The sequence below is a fragment of the Natator depressus genome, chromosome 2, assembly GCF_965152275.1.
Source record: "Natator depressus isolate rNatDep1 chromosome 2, rNatDep2.hap1, whole genome shotgun sequence".
Lineage (NCBI taxonomy): Eukaryota > Metazoa > Chordata > Testudines > Cheloniidae > Natator > Natator depressus.
In genome coordinates this window covers 210093179-210111917 of record NC_134235.1, presented here as the reverse complement: position 1 = coordinate 210111917, position 18739 = coordinate 210093179, and the positions used below count along the sequence as shown (strand labels likewise).

General features: G+C 43.8%; 1 protein-coding gene across 2 annotated transcripts in view; it reads right to left on the bottom strand.

The window, feature by feature from the left end:
- DGKB (diacylglycerol kinase beta) overlaps positions 1 to 18739 on the bottom strand; it is a 500582-nt gene that overhangs the window by 366436 nt on the left and 115407 nt on the right. For both annotated transcript variants that reach the window (XM_074945832.1, XM_074945833.1), the window contains one exon: positions 16619 to 16639. In XM_074945832.1, coding sequence (XP_074801933.1) covers positions 16619 to 16639 — 21 coding nt within the window. The remainder of the gene's footprint in view (positions 1 to 16618; positions 16640 to 18739) is intronic.

Genomic DNA, 18739 nt, shown 5'->3' with positions numbered 1-18739 from the left:
AAAAGGTGTGTTCTTTGTCAAGTTGTCTGGAATGGCTGATGACTGTGAGCACTAACCTCAGGGCAGACTTACAAACCAGGGCACTAATCCCAAAGTGGCTGTGAGTTCTATACTTAGATTTCACCAACCAAGTATCAGGTGTGAACTCCTCAACCACCACAACAGCCTTAACATGGAGTCATATGGGCTCTTGCCACCCAGACAAGCCTACCTTTGTGATAAATGATCCCTTATACCAAAAATCACAACAATATTCAGATTACTCCCATTCCTAAAGGACCAGTCACTTACCCCAAGTTCACCCTAGATCTCTCACCAAAGGCTACACTTGTAGCCAATCCTATATTAAAGTAACTAAAGGTTTATTAACTGGGAAAAAGAAATGAGAGTTATTTACAAAGTTAAAGAGGGTAAGTATACACACAAACAAATGAATTGCAGTTTTGGGTTCCAAAAAGTAATAAAAGTTGTTGTAAAGCACAAGCTCTATATGTCTTTTAGGACTAACCCAAGCTAAGCAGCTTGAGGATCCCTTACTTATGCTTAGAAACATTGCCCTCACCAAACATACCCTACGAGGGAAAGGGCAGAGGAGAATCTTGTCAGTTGTCTTTTGCTCACCTGAGCACAAAAGCTACTATTGTGGGTAGGCTGCAGAAAGGGCTGGACAATAAGTTCCCTCACTCTTCACCAACTCACTGTCCAAGTAAAGGGGATTAGGTACAATCTACTGCTTTAGAATTCATCATTAACACAAATAATATTTAAAATATCATACTCCCTTGGTTGTTTGTTTTTTTCAAAACTGTATGCATCATTTCAACATAAGCCCCTTTGTATCCATTGTCATGTAAATAGAAAATCGAAGTCATTACATATTCCATCCTATTTTCATGAAATATACGTTTATTTGATAATTCCAAGTATAATTAGGACAACAATGTTAAAAATACAATTTTCAGTTAAGTGCTTGTTTAATTATACATTAACCTGCCTGTTCTCCAGTTGATGCCAAGCACATACAGTATAATTGGTATTAACCTACTGATGGTGATAGCATTTTTTTTAAACACTACATGGGCCCAATACTAGAAAAATGTTGTGATGTCACAGGACAAGACTTTGCAGGGTCTAGGTGCACTGCTATGCACAGACTTAGTACTCTCAGAAGTACTCGTTAGTAAAGCTGGAGCACGAGTCACAGCTGTAGTTAAGATTGCCTATGCATTTCCAATATAAGCCCAATTTTTAAATCATTTTTAAATTTCCACACTTTGGGCAGAGCCTTGGTCTGGAAAAGATGCTAAACTTATTCTATTGTTCTGGAGTATGAAGAGAGCTAAGTAAATGGCCTGGCCCGTATGAAACTGTGAGTCACCTTGGGCAGGAATGCCAGGTGTGGCCGCAGCTGGACCTTATCTTTGTAAAAGACTGTATAGGGCGGTTCCGAGGTGAGTGCCCTAATCTCAGAGACCTGGCGGGCAGATGTTACTGCAACCAGGAATCCAACCTTTCAGGACAGGAGAAGGAGAGAGCAGGAAGCCAGCGGCTCGAATGGGGATCCCATGAGCCATGACAGCATGAGATTCAGGTCCAATGGAGGAACGGGGTCCCTGACGTGTGGGGAGAGGTGCTCGAGGCCCTTAAGGAAACTAGCAGTCATATCCTGAGCAAAAACCGACCTACCCTCAAGCGGCGGATGGAAGGCCTAGATAGCAGCCAAGTGGGCCTTGATAGATGAAAGGGATAGGCCTTGGAGCTTGAGATGTAGAAGGTAGTCCAGGATTAACTGCAGCGAGCCTTGCTCTAGCCAAATGCCTTTTTCTGAGGTCCAGCAGGTGAACCACTTCCATTTGGCCAGGTAGGTCGCGCTGGTGGAGGGCTTTCTGCTGCCCAACAGAACCTGTTGTACACCGGACAAGCACTGCTGCTCCTCCACATTTAACCACGCAGTAGCCAAGCCCATCAGGTGCAGTGATGCCAGGTTCAGATGCAGAAGACTGCTGTGGTTCTGGGACAGCAGGTCGAGCCTGAGAAGTAGCTGCAATGAAGCAGCCACCAAGAGGCTCAGAACAGTGACAAACCAGTGCCGGTGCGGCCATGCCAGCGCGATGAGACTCACTTTCACCTTGTCCTGCTTGATCTTAATGAGGACCCTGTGGATCAATGGTACTGGGGAAGAAGGCGTACCACAGAGCCCCCAACCATGGGAGCAGAAAGGTGCCCAACAGGAAGCCTTTGTCAATCCCCCAAATTGAGCAGAAAATGTGGCCCTTCCTGTTTTGCCTGGACACAAACAGGTCCACCTTGCAAGTTCCCCACTTGTGGAAGATGAAGCTGACCACTTCCAGATGGAGGGACCACTCGTGTCAAGATGAAAATGTCCTGCTGAGGAGATCTGCCGAAGCATTCCTGTCCCCGGGGAGGTGAGCGACTATGAGATGGATGGGCTGAACTCCCAGTCCGACTCAGATCTTTGTCTTTCCAGTGATCAGGCAGGAGCCATCGAGGTCTGGGTCTGCCGACTGATCCTGGTCAGTGACCGGTGAGGCGAGGGTGATGATCAGCGGCTGCATGACAAACGGTACCGGGGGAAGGAGACCCATGCAGTGACAGGGAGCAACCACGTCCCAGTGGGGACCGGTGTCTGGGAGACCGTCTGGGCAAAGGTGACCTGGGCCGTGGCGATCTTTGGCAGGAAGCTTGCCGGTACCAGTGGTATGGGGACTGGTGTCTTGACTTCAGTGTCCCATGCCTTGTAGGAGGAAAGCATGTCAGGGACCTGGGTCTTTTGACTGGAGACCTAGGATGCGGTGCTAGGGTCCTAGGCCCCAGAGATGGTGATCTAAGTCACCGGATCGCAGGCAGAGGGTGCTCCATTGACCTATGGGATGGTCCGATAATCAGCTTGCCCTTAGGTGTCGGGGTCTTAGCTGAGTCTACCGCCTGGTGCGGTGTCTGCGGTGCCAGTTGGCATACTTGTTCTTTAGCCGCCAGGGCTGCTTCGGGCAATGAGGGCCCTAGAAGAGTCCAAAGTTCCCTGCCACTCCCGGGAGTCGGAGGCAGATCCCTGGCTGGGCTGGGAGGGTCCAATCTCTGTGGTACCCCTGTGAAGCCCAGGGGCAGGCACATGGCCTGACATGGGCTTTGGGCAAAGGACCTCTTTCCCTTCCAGTGCCAAGAAACTCTTCCTCTTTTGCCGCTTCTTAGGCACCAGTGAGGGGGAAACGGTGCTGGGTGGAGCCCTGTGCCGGTGATGTGCTCCGCACCAATGCCAAGGTGCTTGGCATGTGTTCCGAGTGGGAGGGCTCTGATGAAGCGCAAAGCGCAGCCTCCAGGAGGAGGGCCCTCAAGCGAATATCCTGCTACTTTTGCGTTCAAGGGTGAAAGTTTTTACAGATTCTACATTTGTCCTTTCTCTGGGACTTCCACAGCCACTTTAAATAGCTGTCATGGGGGTCACTAATAGGCATCGGCCTACTGCATGACAAGCATGGTTTGAAGCTGGGAGAGTTGGGTATGCCCTGCTCCAGGGCTAAGTTCCAGCTGGGACTCTAACTATAAAACTAACCTAACACTTAACTTAATCGCTAAGTACCTACAAACTATATACAAAGAAGACAGACAATGGCTGTAAAGAACCGCTAATGCTCTTGCGATGCAAGACTAGGAGCTCCAACCAACCGTCATGGGTGGTAAGAAGGAGCTGAGAGGGCATAGGGTCAGCAACGCTTAATATACCGACGCATGAGCACGGCACTCAAGGAGGCTCCACAGCTGATCCTACGGAAAACACTAAAGCAAAAGTCTCCGACAACTGTGCACGTGGGCGCGCACACACCTAGAATGGAATCAACATGAAGAAGCACTCGAAGGACAACAAGCTTCACAATGTTTAACGTAAATGGTTTGTCTCCTCAAAAAAGTCAATTCAACAGGATGCACTAGAGTAGGATGGAAAATTTTCATAGTTCCAGTGACGCAGGGTTCTGAGGACTGGTCACACTGCAACCCTATGCCTGAATTATGTTTAGGCAAAAAAGTGTCATTGCATGAAATCATGCATTACAATAACATGAGAAATGAGAAAGAAACAAATGATGTAGATTATAAGACCTGATCTCAGAGGTGCTGGTTTAAATCTCGAGTTACATAATCAACCTCTGTGGATTTGCATCATGATCTGCTTAATTCAGAGAAGAATCTGGCCAGTAGTAATTATTTAAGCACATGAGATTTATAGTTTTCAGCAGGAAAGGTAGAGTTGCTACACTAATACATGATTTAATTAATCATCCCCAACCAACAGCGGTAGCTCTGTCAGTGGGAGAAGCTGTCAGCCAACATAGTGCTGCCCACAGCATTGTTTAGGTCGGTGTAACTTATGTCACTCAGGAGGGTGGCTTATCACACCCCTGGGTGACATAAGTTATACCGCATAAGTGGTCGTGTAGACACAGCCAAAGTCTTAACACAAATACAATTATCATGTGCATATATAAAGGGGAGAACAGACTGTTTGCAATGGAGACAGCTAGAAATTACAATTACCATGCAGGATTAGGAAAGGGGGATAATATACTGTTTTAGAATAACTATGATTGAAAGGGATTAAGCTGATAACAGTGGAAGCTCAGACTGTTTCAAACCATTCCCCTGCCTGTGAAGGCAGTGCCAAAATCCAATGATACCTTGAGTTTGGATAAATTTTAATTTAATTTCATTTTGATAAAATTCTTGAGAAATTTCATATTATAAAAACATGTTATTACAGCCATATTATCTTGCATACTAACTGTAATGAAATTTCCTTTACAGTGAAACCTGCATAGATGATCCACATTTTTCAGCCTTCTTCAGTGAAAGATTTGCTACCTCTGATTTTTAATGAAAAATAAATATACAAATAAGGTATGTGAATAGTTATATTTCTTCCTCCTGCCTTGAAAATTGCTAAGAGTTACAAGTTGGCAAATCACCCTCAGTATTTCATCTTGTGACTGACTGATTTTCTGGGAGCTTTAAATAGTCTGGGCCCAAATTACCATTATCCTGCACCTTATATAGTAATTTATATCAGTGCAAAGTGAGTGTAAAATGTTACCACTTTGATTTGGCAGTAATTTACATCCACTTTGCACTAGTGTAAAACAATGTACAAGGTGTAGGGCAGTGGTGAATCTGGACCTTTACCCCTTGCTTTGGTTCCCTTCACATTCAGAAATATATCCACTTCAAATCAGTGGAGCTATGTTAATCTGATCCAATTGGGTTTGGACTTTTTTTTTTTTAATATATTTTCTAAGACAAATGATTGTATTTGAAATAGATAGCAAAAGGGGTGGCTTACAAGGCAAGTGTGAAAGATATGAGTGATGGCATGTGCCCAACAGTGATGTTCTGGGGTGATGCCAGAAAAGATGGCTTCTTGTTTGTGTTACTAAAAAGGGCCCCAGGTCACATCCAATGGTTCACCAATGACTGTAAGTATTATGATTGGAGGGAGTGTTTTTCCTATGTTGTTTTACTGGGGAAATACTTTAAGTATCACCCACATATCATTGCACAAGTTCAGACCTACAGCACAAAGCCATCATCATGAAAACAGAAAGGGATGGAATATATTGTACATTAGAATAAAAAATAGAAAAACAACAATTTAATATATATTGGTTATAATACTTTAACCAGTATTTCCTAATTCAACCTGAATAAACCTTAATTCAATTAAATGAATTTAGAGATTCTACCAAAGTCTGGTCACTACCTGTAATTTCACAGATAATATCCATTAGAGGAAAATACAGTAGACCTACTGTGTATCTGAGCAGAAAATACAGAGGCTTGTAGAATTGCTTACAAGCACTAAACAGTCCTTTTTCAGCCAACAGGTATAACTGGATATAAATCAGACATCATAATACAGCACCAGAGAAACATCTGTTTAGTGTCTTCAGCTTTCTCATTTTATAGAAGAAATGTTTCAAAATTAGGGATGGATTTTTTCTAAAGAATGCAAATTTATGAAACTATGAAGCAGAATGAGTGGGAAAAAAATCCCCTGCTGACATCTTCCAACCATTCTCAAAAGCATTCTAAAAAAAAAATAATTGTATCATAATCTTGCAAGATGTTCATGTTCTCTAAGAATCCTAAAGTCTTTTTCATTTATTATTAGTAAGAAACAAACAATGCTGCAGGATGGGAGAAAAATATCAGTAATATCTTACAAGTACAAAAGGGCATGTCAGAGGCTCTTTACAAACACATATTATGTGACAGTATTATCTGTCACAGTTCAGGGCAACTGCACCTGTATTCCTCTTCTATAGTCCAGAAGTACACCCACTCTAGGCTCCCGGCTCTGACCTCAGACGTCACCTCTTTTGGGCAGAGACCCTCATCTCTCTCCCTTCTGATTGTGGTATTTCCAGGATGAACAGTTCCCTGTCTACATGGTGATAACCTCTAGCAGGGCAAAATGCCTAAATGGCCAGCATCTGCAGTGTCCTTTTTCTTCAGAGACTAACAACAGTGTATTTACCAGCAGTTAAGTTACCACACAGCCCTTTATAAGAGAACACATTTATTCCTAAGGTGAAGGTGAAGCATTAGAGAGCACACACATTAAAAACAATAAGAGAACCTACATACATACTTAAAAGCCTATCAGAGATCACCACCTCACTTCAACAAGGTTGATTAATCCTTCAAACCCCGGCACAAGGGTCTTTTTTTTTCCTGTGGCCACATATTCATCAGAGCTTCAGCTCAGAACTGGCACCCTCATGACTCTGAGAATCACTCTTTTATCCTGTTTGGGTCTTTGAAGCCACCAGGAATAGGTAATCAGCCAAACAAAGGTCCTTCACCCTTAGGGTGAAGCTTCAAAAAGCTCAGTTCTTGCATAACCAGAGGAGATTCATTTGCATTCACGTCCCCTAGAGATTTTCTGGGAAACCGACTTAATTTTAAGAGTTCACTCTTGAGGCTTGGCTACACTTGTGAGTTAGGGCACATTAAAGCAACCCTGGGCGCCCTAGAGCTAGAGCGCTCCTGGTACTCCGCCTCGGCGAGAAGATTAACGCTTGTTACGCCTTGGCTGAAATGCCTGGGTGTCAGTTTGAACGAGGTGTTGCATTACTGCACTCTGATCAGCCTCCGGAAATGTCCCATAACCCCCAAGTGGCCACTCTTCTCATTGTTTTGAATGCGGATATGCCCTTTGAAAGCTCCGTTGCTGACAGCCGGCTGCTTATCTGCTCCAAAACAAAGCAACCATTAGTGTGGAATGCTGTGTGTAAGAAAGAGGCGGGGGGAGGGGAGGTCTGCTGCTGTCTGAACTTACAAGACAGCATGCTGACATGCTCTCAGCCCCCTCAAAACCCACTCTCTCTCTCCCCCACATACACACAACACACTCCCTGTCACACTCCACCCCACCAACCCCCATTTGAAAAGTATGTTGCAGCCACTTGCATGCTGGGATAGCTACCACAATGCACTGCTCTCAGTGGCCGTTGCAAGAGCTGCTAATGTGGCCACGCCAGTGCGCTTGTAGCTGTCAGTGTGGACAGACTGCCGCGCTTTCCCTACTGCACTCTACGGAGGCTGGTTTAACTCAAAGCGCTCTACATCTGCAAATGTAGCCATGCCCTTGGTTTAGGCCATTGTTCAAGCCCATTGTTCAAGAGATTCCTCTGAAGCTCACAACACTTCAACATTTACATCAGTCAAGTATTTTAGATAAATTACATACACTCCACCTGAGAACTAGATCGCATCATGGAACAGCCCTCCCACCCCCAAATACACCAAGAGAACTTGCTTCAATATAGAAATAACCCTCTCATCCTCCGACTGCACATCCCTACTTGTCACCTATCATCCCACACTGAAACCTATATAGGGTAAAAAAAAGCTACAACCCATACTCAATAAGGACCCCTTTCTGAAAGAAATCTTTCCTGAACCCCCTCTTCTGGCCTTCAAACAATCCCCCTAACCTCTCCAAGCTCATCATCACAAACAAGCTCCCTACAGACCAAGACACATTGATTCAAAGCGGCACCAGACCTGCCAGAGCAACAAATGCAAAACCTGTAGATATATCTCTACTGCTACTATGATTAAAAAAAAAAACCTCCCATAACAGAACTTTCAAAATCCCTGGGTCTTAAGTGCCTGTCATAACCTGTGGTGTACCTCATCCTGTGCACTAAATGTCCGAGTAACAACTACGTGGGTGAAACCAGACAATCACTACACTCTCAAATTTCACACAGGAAAATGATAAAAGACAAAAACACACCACATCACTTGTCAGTGAACACTTTCAACAAAGCGATCACTCTATAACTGAGGGCTTGGCTACACTTGCAGATGTAGAGCGCTGGGAGTTAAACCAACTTTCAGAGACTGCAGCAAGGAGAATGCTGCCGAGTGTTTACACTGTCAGCTGCAAGCGCACTGGCGTGGCCACATAAGCAGCTCTTGCAACACCACAAAGAGCAGTGCATTGTGGTAGCTATCCCAGTGTTCAAGTGGCTGCACCGTGCTTCTCAAATGGGGGTGTGGTGGGGTGGAGTGTGACAGGGAGTGTGTTGTGTGTATGTGGGGGGAGAGAGTGTGCGTTTTGCGGGGCAGAGAGTGTGTCAGCATGCTGTCTTGTAAGTTCAGACAGCAGCAGACCCATCCTTCCCCCAGCCTCTCTCTCTCACACACACTCACAGCAGCAGCATTCCACAGTAATGGTTTGCTTTGTCCCAGAGCAGATAAGCATGCGGGCTGTCAGAAATGGAGCTTTGAAAGGGGATATTCGCATGCCTGCAGCCGAGTTCAAAACAAGGAGAAGAGTAGCCCCTTGACTTCAGGGGATTATGGGACGTTTCCAGAGGCCAATCACAGTGCAGTAATGCAACTCATCGTCCACACTGACATCCGAGCGTTTCAGCTGGGGCACAGCAAGCTTTATGCTTCTCATGGAGGTGGATTACCAGGAGCACTCCAGCTGCAGAGTCCAGGCCCTACGTAAAAGGATAAATGGACACAAATCAGATATTAGGAATGGCAATATACAAAAATCTGTAGGAGAACACTTCAACCTCTTGCAGCAAAAAAACTTCAGGACCAGACTTCAAAGAGAAACTGCTAAGCTTCAGTTCATTTGCAAATTTGACATCATCAGCTCAGGATTAAACGAAGACTGTGAATGGCTAGCCAGCTACAAAAGCAGTTTCTCCTCCCTTGGTGTTCACACCTCAAATGCTAGAAGAGGGCCTCATCCTCCCTGATTGAACTAACCTCGTTATCCCTAGCCTGATTCTTGATTGCATATTTATACCTGCCTCTGGAAATTTCCACTACATGCATCCGACAAAGTGGGTATTTACCCACGAAAGCTCATGCTCCACTACGTCTGTTAGTCTATAAGGTGCCACAGGACTCTTTGCCGCTTTTCATAGAATCATAGAATATCAGGGTTGGAAGGGACCTCAGGAGGTCATCTAGTCCAACCCCCTGCTCAAAGTAGGACCAATCCCCATCTAAATCATCCCAGCCAGGGCTTTGTCAAGCCTGACCTTAAAAATATCTAAGGAAGGAAATTCCACCACCTCCCTAGGTAACGCATTCCAGTGTTTCACCACCCTCCTAGTGAAAAAGTTTTTCCTAATATCCAACCTAAACCTCCCCCATGCAACTTGAGACTATTACTCCTTGTTCTGTCATCAGCTACCACTGAGAATAGTCTAGATCCATCCTCTTTGGAACCCCCTTTCAGGTAGTTGAAAGCAGCTATCAAATCCCCCCTCATTCTTCTCTTCTGTAGACTAAACAATCCCACTTCACTCAGCCTCTCCTCATCAGTCATGTGTTCCAGTCCCCTAATCATTTTTGTTGCCCTCCGCTGGACGTTTTCCAATTTTTCCTCATCCTTCTTGTAGCGTGGGGCCCAGTACTGGACACAGTACTCCAGATGAGGCCTCACCAATGTCAAATAGAGGGGAACGATCACGTCCCTCGATCTGCTGGCAATGCCCCTACATATACATCCAAAATGCCATTGGCCTTCTTGGAAACAAGGGCACACTGTTGACTCATATCCAGCTTCTCGTCCACTGTAACCTCTAGGTCCTTTTCTGCCTTTTTACAGGCCCTCTATGTGCCTTGCCAGTGTGGACACCTCAGAAGTTAGGGAGCCCAGGGCTGATTTAATGTGCTCTAACTTGCAAGTGTAGCCAAGCCATAGCCTATCAATCCTTATACTCAAAGGACACCTGCACAACACTTTCAAAAGATGAGCCTGGGAGCTTAAATTCATAACTTTGCTAGACACTAAAAAACATGAACTGAACAGATACACCAGATTTATGGCTTATTACAACAATCTGTAACCCACTAACAACAACCCCCTCCCCAACCCAGCTGCCTTCTTCCTCCCATTCCTTTCCTCTGTGATTGGGCAGGTGTTAACAGGCCACTTCACCTTGAATGGTCCCTTGAATACGTGTTAACTGCTTATGCTCAACAAGCTGCTCCACTTTGTACTGTATTGAGCTAGGACACTCTGGGTATGTCTACATAGCAAAGAAAACCCCATGGCTGGCCCATGCCAGTTGACTTGGGCTCCTGGGACTCAGGCTGAGGGGCTGTTTCACTGCACTGACTTTTGGGCTTGGGCTGGAGCCCAGGCTCTACGACCCTGTAACGTGGGCGGGTCTCAGAGCTCAGGCTGCAGCCCAAGCCCAGAAATCTACACAGGAATGAAACAGCCCCGAAGCCCAAACCCGACAAGCCTGAGCCACCTGGCCTGGGCCAGCTGCGAGTGTCTTGTTGCTGCGTACATACCCTCTGCGTACATTTCCCAGTCCTAAAGAAGAGCTCTGTGTAAGCTCAAAATCTTGTCTCTCTCATGAACAGTTGTTGGTCTAGCAAAAGTTATTACCTGACCCACCATCTCTCATAGAATTCCACAACAACTCACACACACTTTTTTTTTTTTTAGAATCAACTCCTAAAATATTTAAATTCAATTCAATAAGGTTTGACTGAATTCAATGAGGTTTGTCCAGTAGCTCTCACAGTATCATTTTTGCCATAATTATCACAGTATCGTTCTTGCTTAACCCCTTAACTCGTGTCACACACTTGGTATGACAAAATGTCCAATGGTGTGAAAACATGTACTACACACATCACTGGACATCGGCAATACCAGGAGGGATGAGGTAGAGCGCCGATGAGAAGCACAATCAGGAAAGTAACAAATACTTTCCTCATGGATTGTATTTTCTAAATGGACAACCAACCTAATTCTCAACTACTGAGGGACAATATCACTCATTGATATATTTTGCTTTCCACAACCAAATCTCTGTACAATTTTTCATGAGTGATGTACCCGAGTATTTGGATTCTAACATATAAACTGTATTGTTAAATCTACTCACCTAAATTTGGGTTATCCTGTATCTTGGAGTGAAAGCAATGGCATTTTGCAAACATCAATAACCCCAGCAAAACTGCTACAGTCATCAGTTAAGTATTTTAAAATAATAATACAATATCCCTTTAGGCCATGGTGACCATATTGTGGCAGAATGCACCAGAAAGACACTAATTATTCTGTATTGTTTAAAAGTGAATTGTCATTTCTTTTATTTATTGCAGCTGGCCACTCTTCAGCTGTATCACCCCTGAGATGGTAAAGATTTGATCAGTACAAAAGGTCTGTCTGAAGCAAATGTATGGGCAATTGAAGATAGTGTCATGACACTCCAGCCTTTGGATGTTTGATACATTCTTTTCCGTATGCTCAAATGTACATAGATTTAATCCAACAGACACCACATGCAAACATCATCCAGGTGCTTGTCCTGCTGGGACAGTCTTATTCTTTTTCCTCCCTGTACTCCCTTATGACTATCTCCTGTGCTGGTATCTGGGGAAGGACAAGAGGAGTCTAAAGTGTATCGACAGGTATGCTTTAGCCCATAAAGGATTTTGTTACAGTAGAACCTCAGATTTATGAACACCAGAGTTACGAATTGACCAGTCAACCACACACCTCATTTGGAACTGGAAGTATGCAATCAGGCAGCAGCAGAGACCAAAAAAAAAAAGGCAAATACAGTATAGTGATGTGTTAAACATAATCTACTAAAAAATAAGGGAAAGAAGTATTTAACTTCTGGATAGTAAAGTGTCAAAGCTGTATGAAGTCAATGTTCAGCTGTAAACTTTTGAAAAAACAACCATAATGTTTTGTTTAGCATTACAAACATTTCAGAGTTACAAACAATTAGTAACTCTGAGGTTCTACTGTATTAGCAAAATGATTTCTGGCTATATAGTATGAATAGCTATACAGTATGGAATCAAATGTTATTTCTACTTTCTTTTGTGCAACTTAGAAGGTTCTTTTACACCATGCTTTCTTAGCACGAGCACTGTGCTGCATACCACAGGGCCTAACAAACAAAGTAATTAGCTTCGGAGCCACTGCTCGCTCCTTCCTCTATAGAGATTTTTATATTGTGAATGTCATTATTTTGTTATATGCAGTGTTGTAAATGTCTTGTTGTAACCATCTTGTCCCCAGGACTTGAAGAAGAGCTCTGTATAAGCTAGAAAGCTTGTCTCACCAACAGAAATTGGTCTAATAGAAGACATTACCTCACCAATCTCATCTCTTTATTATCTTGTTAATTATACAATATAAACACTAGGACTCACAAGAGTGTGTTGTGATGAACATGACCACAAACTTCTGGTGTGTTTTACATAACACCATCTTGGAACTGGAGTTAAGGGATATTAGAAATCACTATAGAATCTTCTTATAATCATCCAGACCACACCACACGATCCATTGTCTACAGCCAAGCTCTACGATACAACAGCATTTGCTCCAACCCCTCAGACAGAGACAAACACCTACAAGATCTCTAGCAAGCATTCTTACAACTACAATACCCACCTGCTGAAGTGAAGAAAAGATTGACAGAGCCAGAAGTTACCTACTACAGGACAGGCCCAACAAAGAAAATAACAGAACGCCACTAGCCATCACCTTCAGCCCCCAACTAAAACCTCTCCAACGCATCATCAAGGATCTACAACTTATCCTGAAGGACGACCCATCACTCTCACAGATCTTGGGAGACAGGCCAGTCCTTGCTTACAGACAGCCCCTCAACCTGAAGCAAATACTCACCAGCAACCACACACCACACAACAGAACCACTAACCCAGGAACCTATTCTTGCAACAAAGCCCGTTGCCAACTGTGTCCACATATCTATTCAAGGGACACCATCATAGGGCCTAATCACATCAGCCACACTATCGAAGGCTCATTCACCTGCACATCTACCAATGTAATATATGGCCCTCTGCCACGTACATTGGCCAAACCAGACAGTCTCTGCGTAAAAGAATAAATGGACACAAATCGGACATCAAGAATTATAACATTCAAAAACCAGTCGGAGAACACTTCAATCTTTCTGGTCACTCGATTACAGACCTAAAAGTGGCAATTCTTCAACAAAAAAACTTCAGAAACAGACTCCAATGAGAGACTGCTGAATTGGAATTAATTTGCAAACTGGACACCATTACATTAGTCTTGAATAAAGACTGGGAGTGGATGTATCATTACACAAAGTAAAACTATTCCCCCCCCACACACACACTGTTCCTCAGACATTCTTGTCAACTGCTGGAAATGGCCCACCTTAATTATCACTACAAAAGGTTTTTTGTTTTTTTCTCTCCTGCTGGTAATAGCTCCCCTTACCTGATCACTCTCGTTATAGTGTGTATGGTAACACCCATTGTTTCATGTTCTCTGTGTATATAAAATCTCCTCACTGTATTTTCCACTGCATGCATCCGATGAAGTTGGCTGTAGCTCACGAAAGCTTATGCTCAAATAAATGTGTTAGTCTCTAAAGTGCCACAAGTCCTCCTTTTCTTTTTACAAAAAAAGAGGACATTATCTGCCCTGAAGAACACCTTGTTTCTCATGGTTTCTTGCAGCAAGTAATTTCACAGAAAAACTGCTTTTCAATTGGTGTTTCAGCATATCAATTTAACAACTGTCCCACATTATCAATCAGAGAAAACTGATATAAACTGAATTGCTGTAACCCATAATCAAGTCCAAAACAAGACTGTGCGTCTTCTCATTATACTCGTGAGCTTACAAATGCTTTACCTTTAAAAATTCATCAATAGCCATACAAAAAAAAAAAAATCAATAGCTATCTGACTGAATCTTGCTTCCAACAAAGTGTTTATCTCACTTTCATTTTCAAGTGAATCACTAAACAGTACTTTGAAATACTGTCACATAAAAAGGGATAATGTTTATCCTGCCTCTTATCAATATCACCATCCACAATTGCTACTGTATTCATATATTGTTTCCATTATGATCCTGATTTTGGAGAGGCTTAGCATTTCAATCATTTCAGCTTCTCGCTTATAAAAGCTGAATCTTGTACACACATAAAATCATATTTAAAAATAAGTCATATGTCAATCATAAGTCAGTTTGTAACCAAGGCTGGTGGAAGCCAGTGTGACTGGTGTATTGATGACAAGCTGCTGGGGTCAGAGCTGCCAGATCAGGGTTTCAACTACACACAGACACTTAGCGTGACCTGCATGCTGCTAAACTGAGAGAGTGGCCCAACTGAGAGTGGGAGCTACAACAGCTAAGCATTGTAAGGCACCCTGGGTTAGAGCGGCAGGCAGTGACAACCTCTCATTGGTCTAGATTGCACCCCAGAACGTGAAAGATAGTAACTAGTTAGTACAGGGGTGGGAAAACTATGGGCTGGGGGCCGCATCCAACCCTTCAGATGTTTTAATCTGGTGCTCGAGCTCCTGTTAGGGAGCAGGGTCCAGGGCTTGCCCCACTCCGGTGCTCCAACTGGGGAGCAGGATGGGGGCTCCCGGAAGCAGCAGCACGTCCATCCTCTGGCTCCTACACGTAGGGGCAGCCAGGGGCTCTGCACACTGTCTGTGCCCCAAGCTCCGCTCCCATTGGCCAGGAACCTGCCCTAGCCCAGAGCCCCTTCCCACACCCTCAACTCCTCATTTCTGGCCTCACCCCAGAGCCCGCACTCCCAGCCAGAGCCCTCACCCCCTCCCGTACCTCAACCCCCAGTTTCATGAGCATTCATGGCCCGCCATACAATTTCCATACCCAGATGTGGCCCTCGGGCCAAAAGGTTTACCCACCACTGAGTTAGTATGTAATATTTGCTAGCTGACCTGTTCTCTAGTACACCACTACCCTGATATAGCGCTCTCCTCAGGAGCAAAAAAATCTTACCGCATTATAGGTGAAACCACATTCTATCGAATTTGCTTTGATCCACCAGAGCGCGCAGCCCCGCCCCCCCGGAGCACTGCTTTTCCATGTTATATCCGAATTTGTGTTATATCGGTTCGCATTATATTGGGGTAGCGGTATAGTTGGAAAGCTGAGGAACATAATTTTCTGAAATCCCTTGCTGCCACTGTTGGCAGAGGCTCTTCAAACATATTGCTGCTTGAGCTGTTATTGTATAATAAGCCAATTATATGGAGCATTCACTCCCTCTTCTCATGGTTTCATATCCCAGATAAATATCTTTCATTCACTGTTTTGGGGGTCTGGGAAATGGATGAACCTGGTATAAATGAAAGCTAAGGAAGAGCTGCACTGGATTTTTAGAGGTCAGGAACAGTGTTTGACTGCACTACTCAATATTTCTCACAGACACTTTGTTCCTGAATATAAATCCTGATTTTTCACATTCCTATTCCAAGCACTGAGCCTCTCTAGAGCCATGGCTACTAACTATGTTGCATTGGACATGGTTTTGTTACCTGGAAAATAAATGCTCTTTGGATATTACGGAAGATTACAAAATTCATTTTCAATTGTGAACTAAGCAGGATTTACAAACCTTAAGAGTCACATTGTCTCTGGCCCTTGCACAGATGTGCAGAGGGAAGACATAAGCAGCTTTCAACTTCCAGATTCATCTGGTTAGCTATCTACTGTAGTGTGGATATATTTTGTTGTTTTAGGCTCTGAGCACAAAAGGGTAATGTTATTATATAGCTAATTACACTAAAGTTTATATTCTACTCAAATTCTGAAATGTGGATAGTTTATGGGACTAAGCGGCTTTGTATCACACACCAGTGTACATGTGAATGACACAGTCTGATCATTAAAAGATTATGTGATCATATTAATGCTTCTCAAAAAATAATAGCTCACAGGAACAGAAAACATTTACAAGAGCTCACTAGAAATTACACATTATCTTGTGGCTGATTACCCGACCTCAATTTTCCATGTTGCTCTTAATTACACTTTTAGCAAAATTTTGGACAGTCACAATGATACAAGTTAAATTCGCCTAATGAAAAACAGCATGCTGTTTTAGTAAGAATACACCTTGTTCTCAGCTTCAAATTATAATACATTACCTGAAAGAGTGGCCACGTGAAATATTTATCAATATATGAATGTTTCAGTGGAACCGTGCAAATAAACAATCACTGTTCATATTAATAATAACAAAAAATCTAATAAAGAAAGATTACTTACTTGATTAAGAATGTCTTGTTTCTGTAGTGCATGCAAAGAAAGAAAGAGAACACACATATTAATGCAGTATATATAGTAACACTCAGACTCTGTTTTTATAATAGGACTATTTTAGTTGAAAGTTTCGTTTTGTAGATAAACAGGTTTGAAAGAGAACAAGCATTCTATTATTTTATGTTAGCATAGTTGTTAAAAATGGGTCTAGTCTTGATTAGTTAGACAGTGCAAGCATTTGGTTGTTAACCATGCAATGATAGATATCCAAGGAAAAATAACAATGAAAACAATGTCTTGAAACTTTCACCCTCAGCGCAGTGTAGTTTGTGTAAGTTATCTGTGGTCAACAATGGATGTCAGCAACAGGTGTTGCTGAACCAATTCTGAGCAGTTTAACTGCAAGCGCAGAGAAGGATAGTCTCTTGTCAGCACCATTTAAAAACCTGTGATGAAATGCTGCGTTTTCTATCATTTGTACAATAAGTAAATCAAAGCAGTGCTTTGGATGAAGGGATTGTATTCACTTTTTCCATTTATCTACAAATGCTCAAAACTACTTCAGAGCAAAAATTACCACTCTAGATGTATCTATAGAAGCTGTGTTCGGGTATGAATTCTATCTCAGATCTCTCTGCCTGTCCCATACAGCCTGGTTCTCTCTTCTGAACTGTCCTCCCCAAGAAGAGGCAGGCATCAACATGAGACCCATAGGCTGAGCAGAGGATATGGGAACAAGTATGGAGTCAGTGGAGATATTTTTTGAAGGGGGAACGGACATTGTGGGTGATGTGAGAGGAAGGATGGTCCAGGATAAGGACATGGGACTTAGGAGACCCAGTTTTAATTCTTTACTCTGCGACAGACTCCCTGTGTGACCTCAGTCGAGTCAATTGGACTCTCTGTATCTCAGTTTCCTATCTGTAAAAGTGGGGATGACAGCACCTTCCTACCTCATGTGGGTCTTGTGAGGGTAAATACATTAAAGATTGTGAGACGCTCAGATGCTATAGTGATAGGCCCAGATTAGTATCTATCATTGTTTGATTGATGGATGTGGGGGATGATGGAGACAGAGGTGCAGACCCCACAACATCCTCCACTGCACCACTCTGACCCCTTCTTTCCACCACACACTCTTCTGCACAGTTTCCACACCACCCCTCACTTGCTCTGACTCATATATTCCCCACTAACTGCTGAGATCACTACTCCACTACTACTACCTCATTCCCTCCAACATGCCCGTTATTCCAAGCCACCTCCATGCACACCTACTACGCCAGCACCCCCCCACACACACACCAGCTGCTTTGAGTACACCTTACACACACACACACACACACACGCTCTCACCAACTCCACCTTGCCACTTCATGCTACCAGGCCATATGGAGGTGGGAAAGTGGTGAGTCTGAGGTGTGCATGTACCAGAGGCAGGGGGCAGAAAGAGGCAGGAGAATGGAGTTGCAGAGTCACCACCCCAAAAATCTGGGACAAGCATATGCAGCATAGAAGGCTTACGGTGTGACTCAACTGGCTCAGGCTTGTGTGGCTATAAAATTGCAGGGAAGACTTTCGGCCTTGAGCTGGAGCCTGGGCTCTAGGACCCTGAGAGGTGGGGAGGGTCACAGTACATTACAATTTTATATGCAGCCTGAGCTGAGTCAGCTGACCTGGGCCAGCCACCAGTCTTTTATTGCAGAGTAAACATAACCTCAGAGAGATGAAGTGGCCCATTTCATGTTAATGACATGTTCTCAGCTAAACAAGAACACCCCAGGGAGATCAATACAGCTTTAAACAATAGCTCTGAGACATGTGAACTGCTCTATTAATCTCAGTGGGTGTTCTTATTCCTCTCCCCAATGACTGCACTTGTGAGTCTCTGCTGTGCACCAAGCATGCCCATGCCAAGACTCACCTTAGTCTTGGCACTGGGTGCAAGTTCCACGCATGTTTATTCTCAGCTTCCCACACAGAGGGACTAGGCTCTTCCAGACCCCAACTCACATGGGGGGCATAGAGAGGGGCCCCCCCAGGAAATAGATACCCTTGTAAAGTAGCTTTAATGAGGGCAAATGTCCCCAAAAGTATAAAATCCCCTTGACACAGATGGATAGTAGC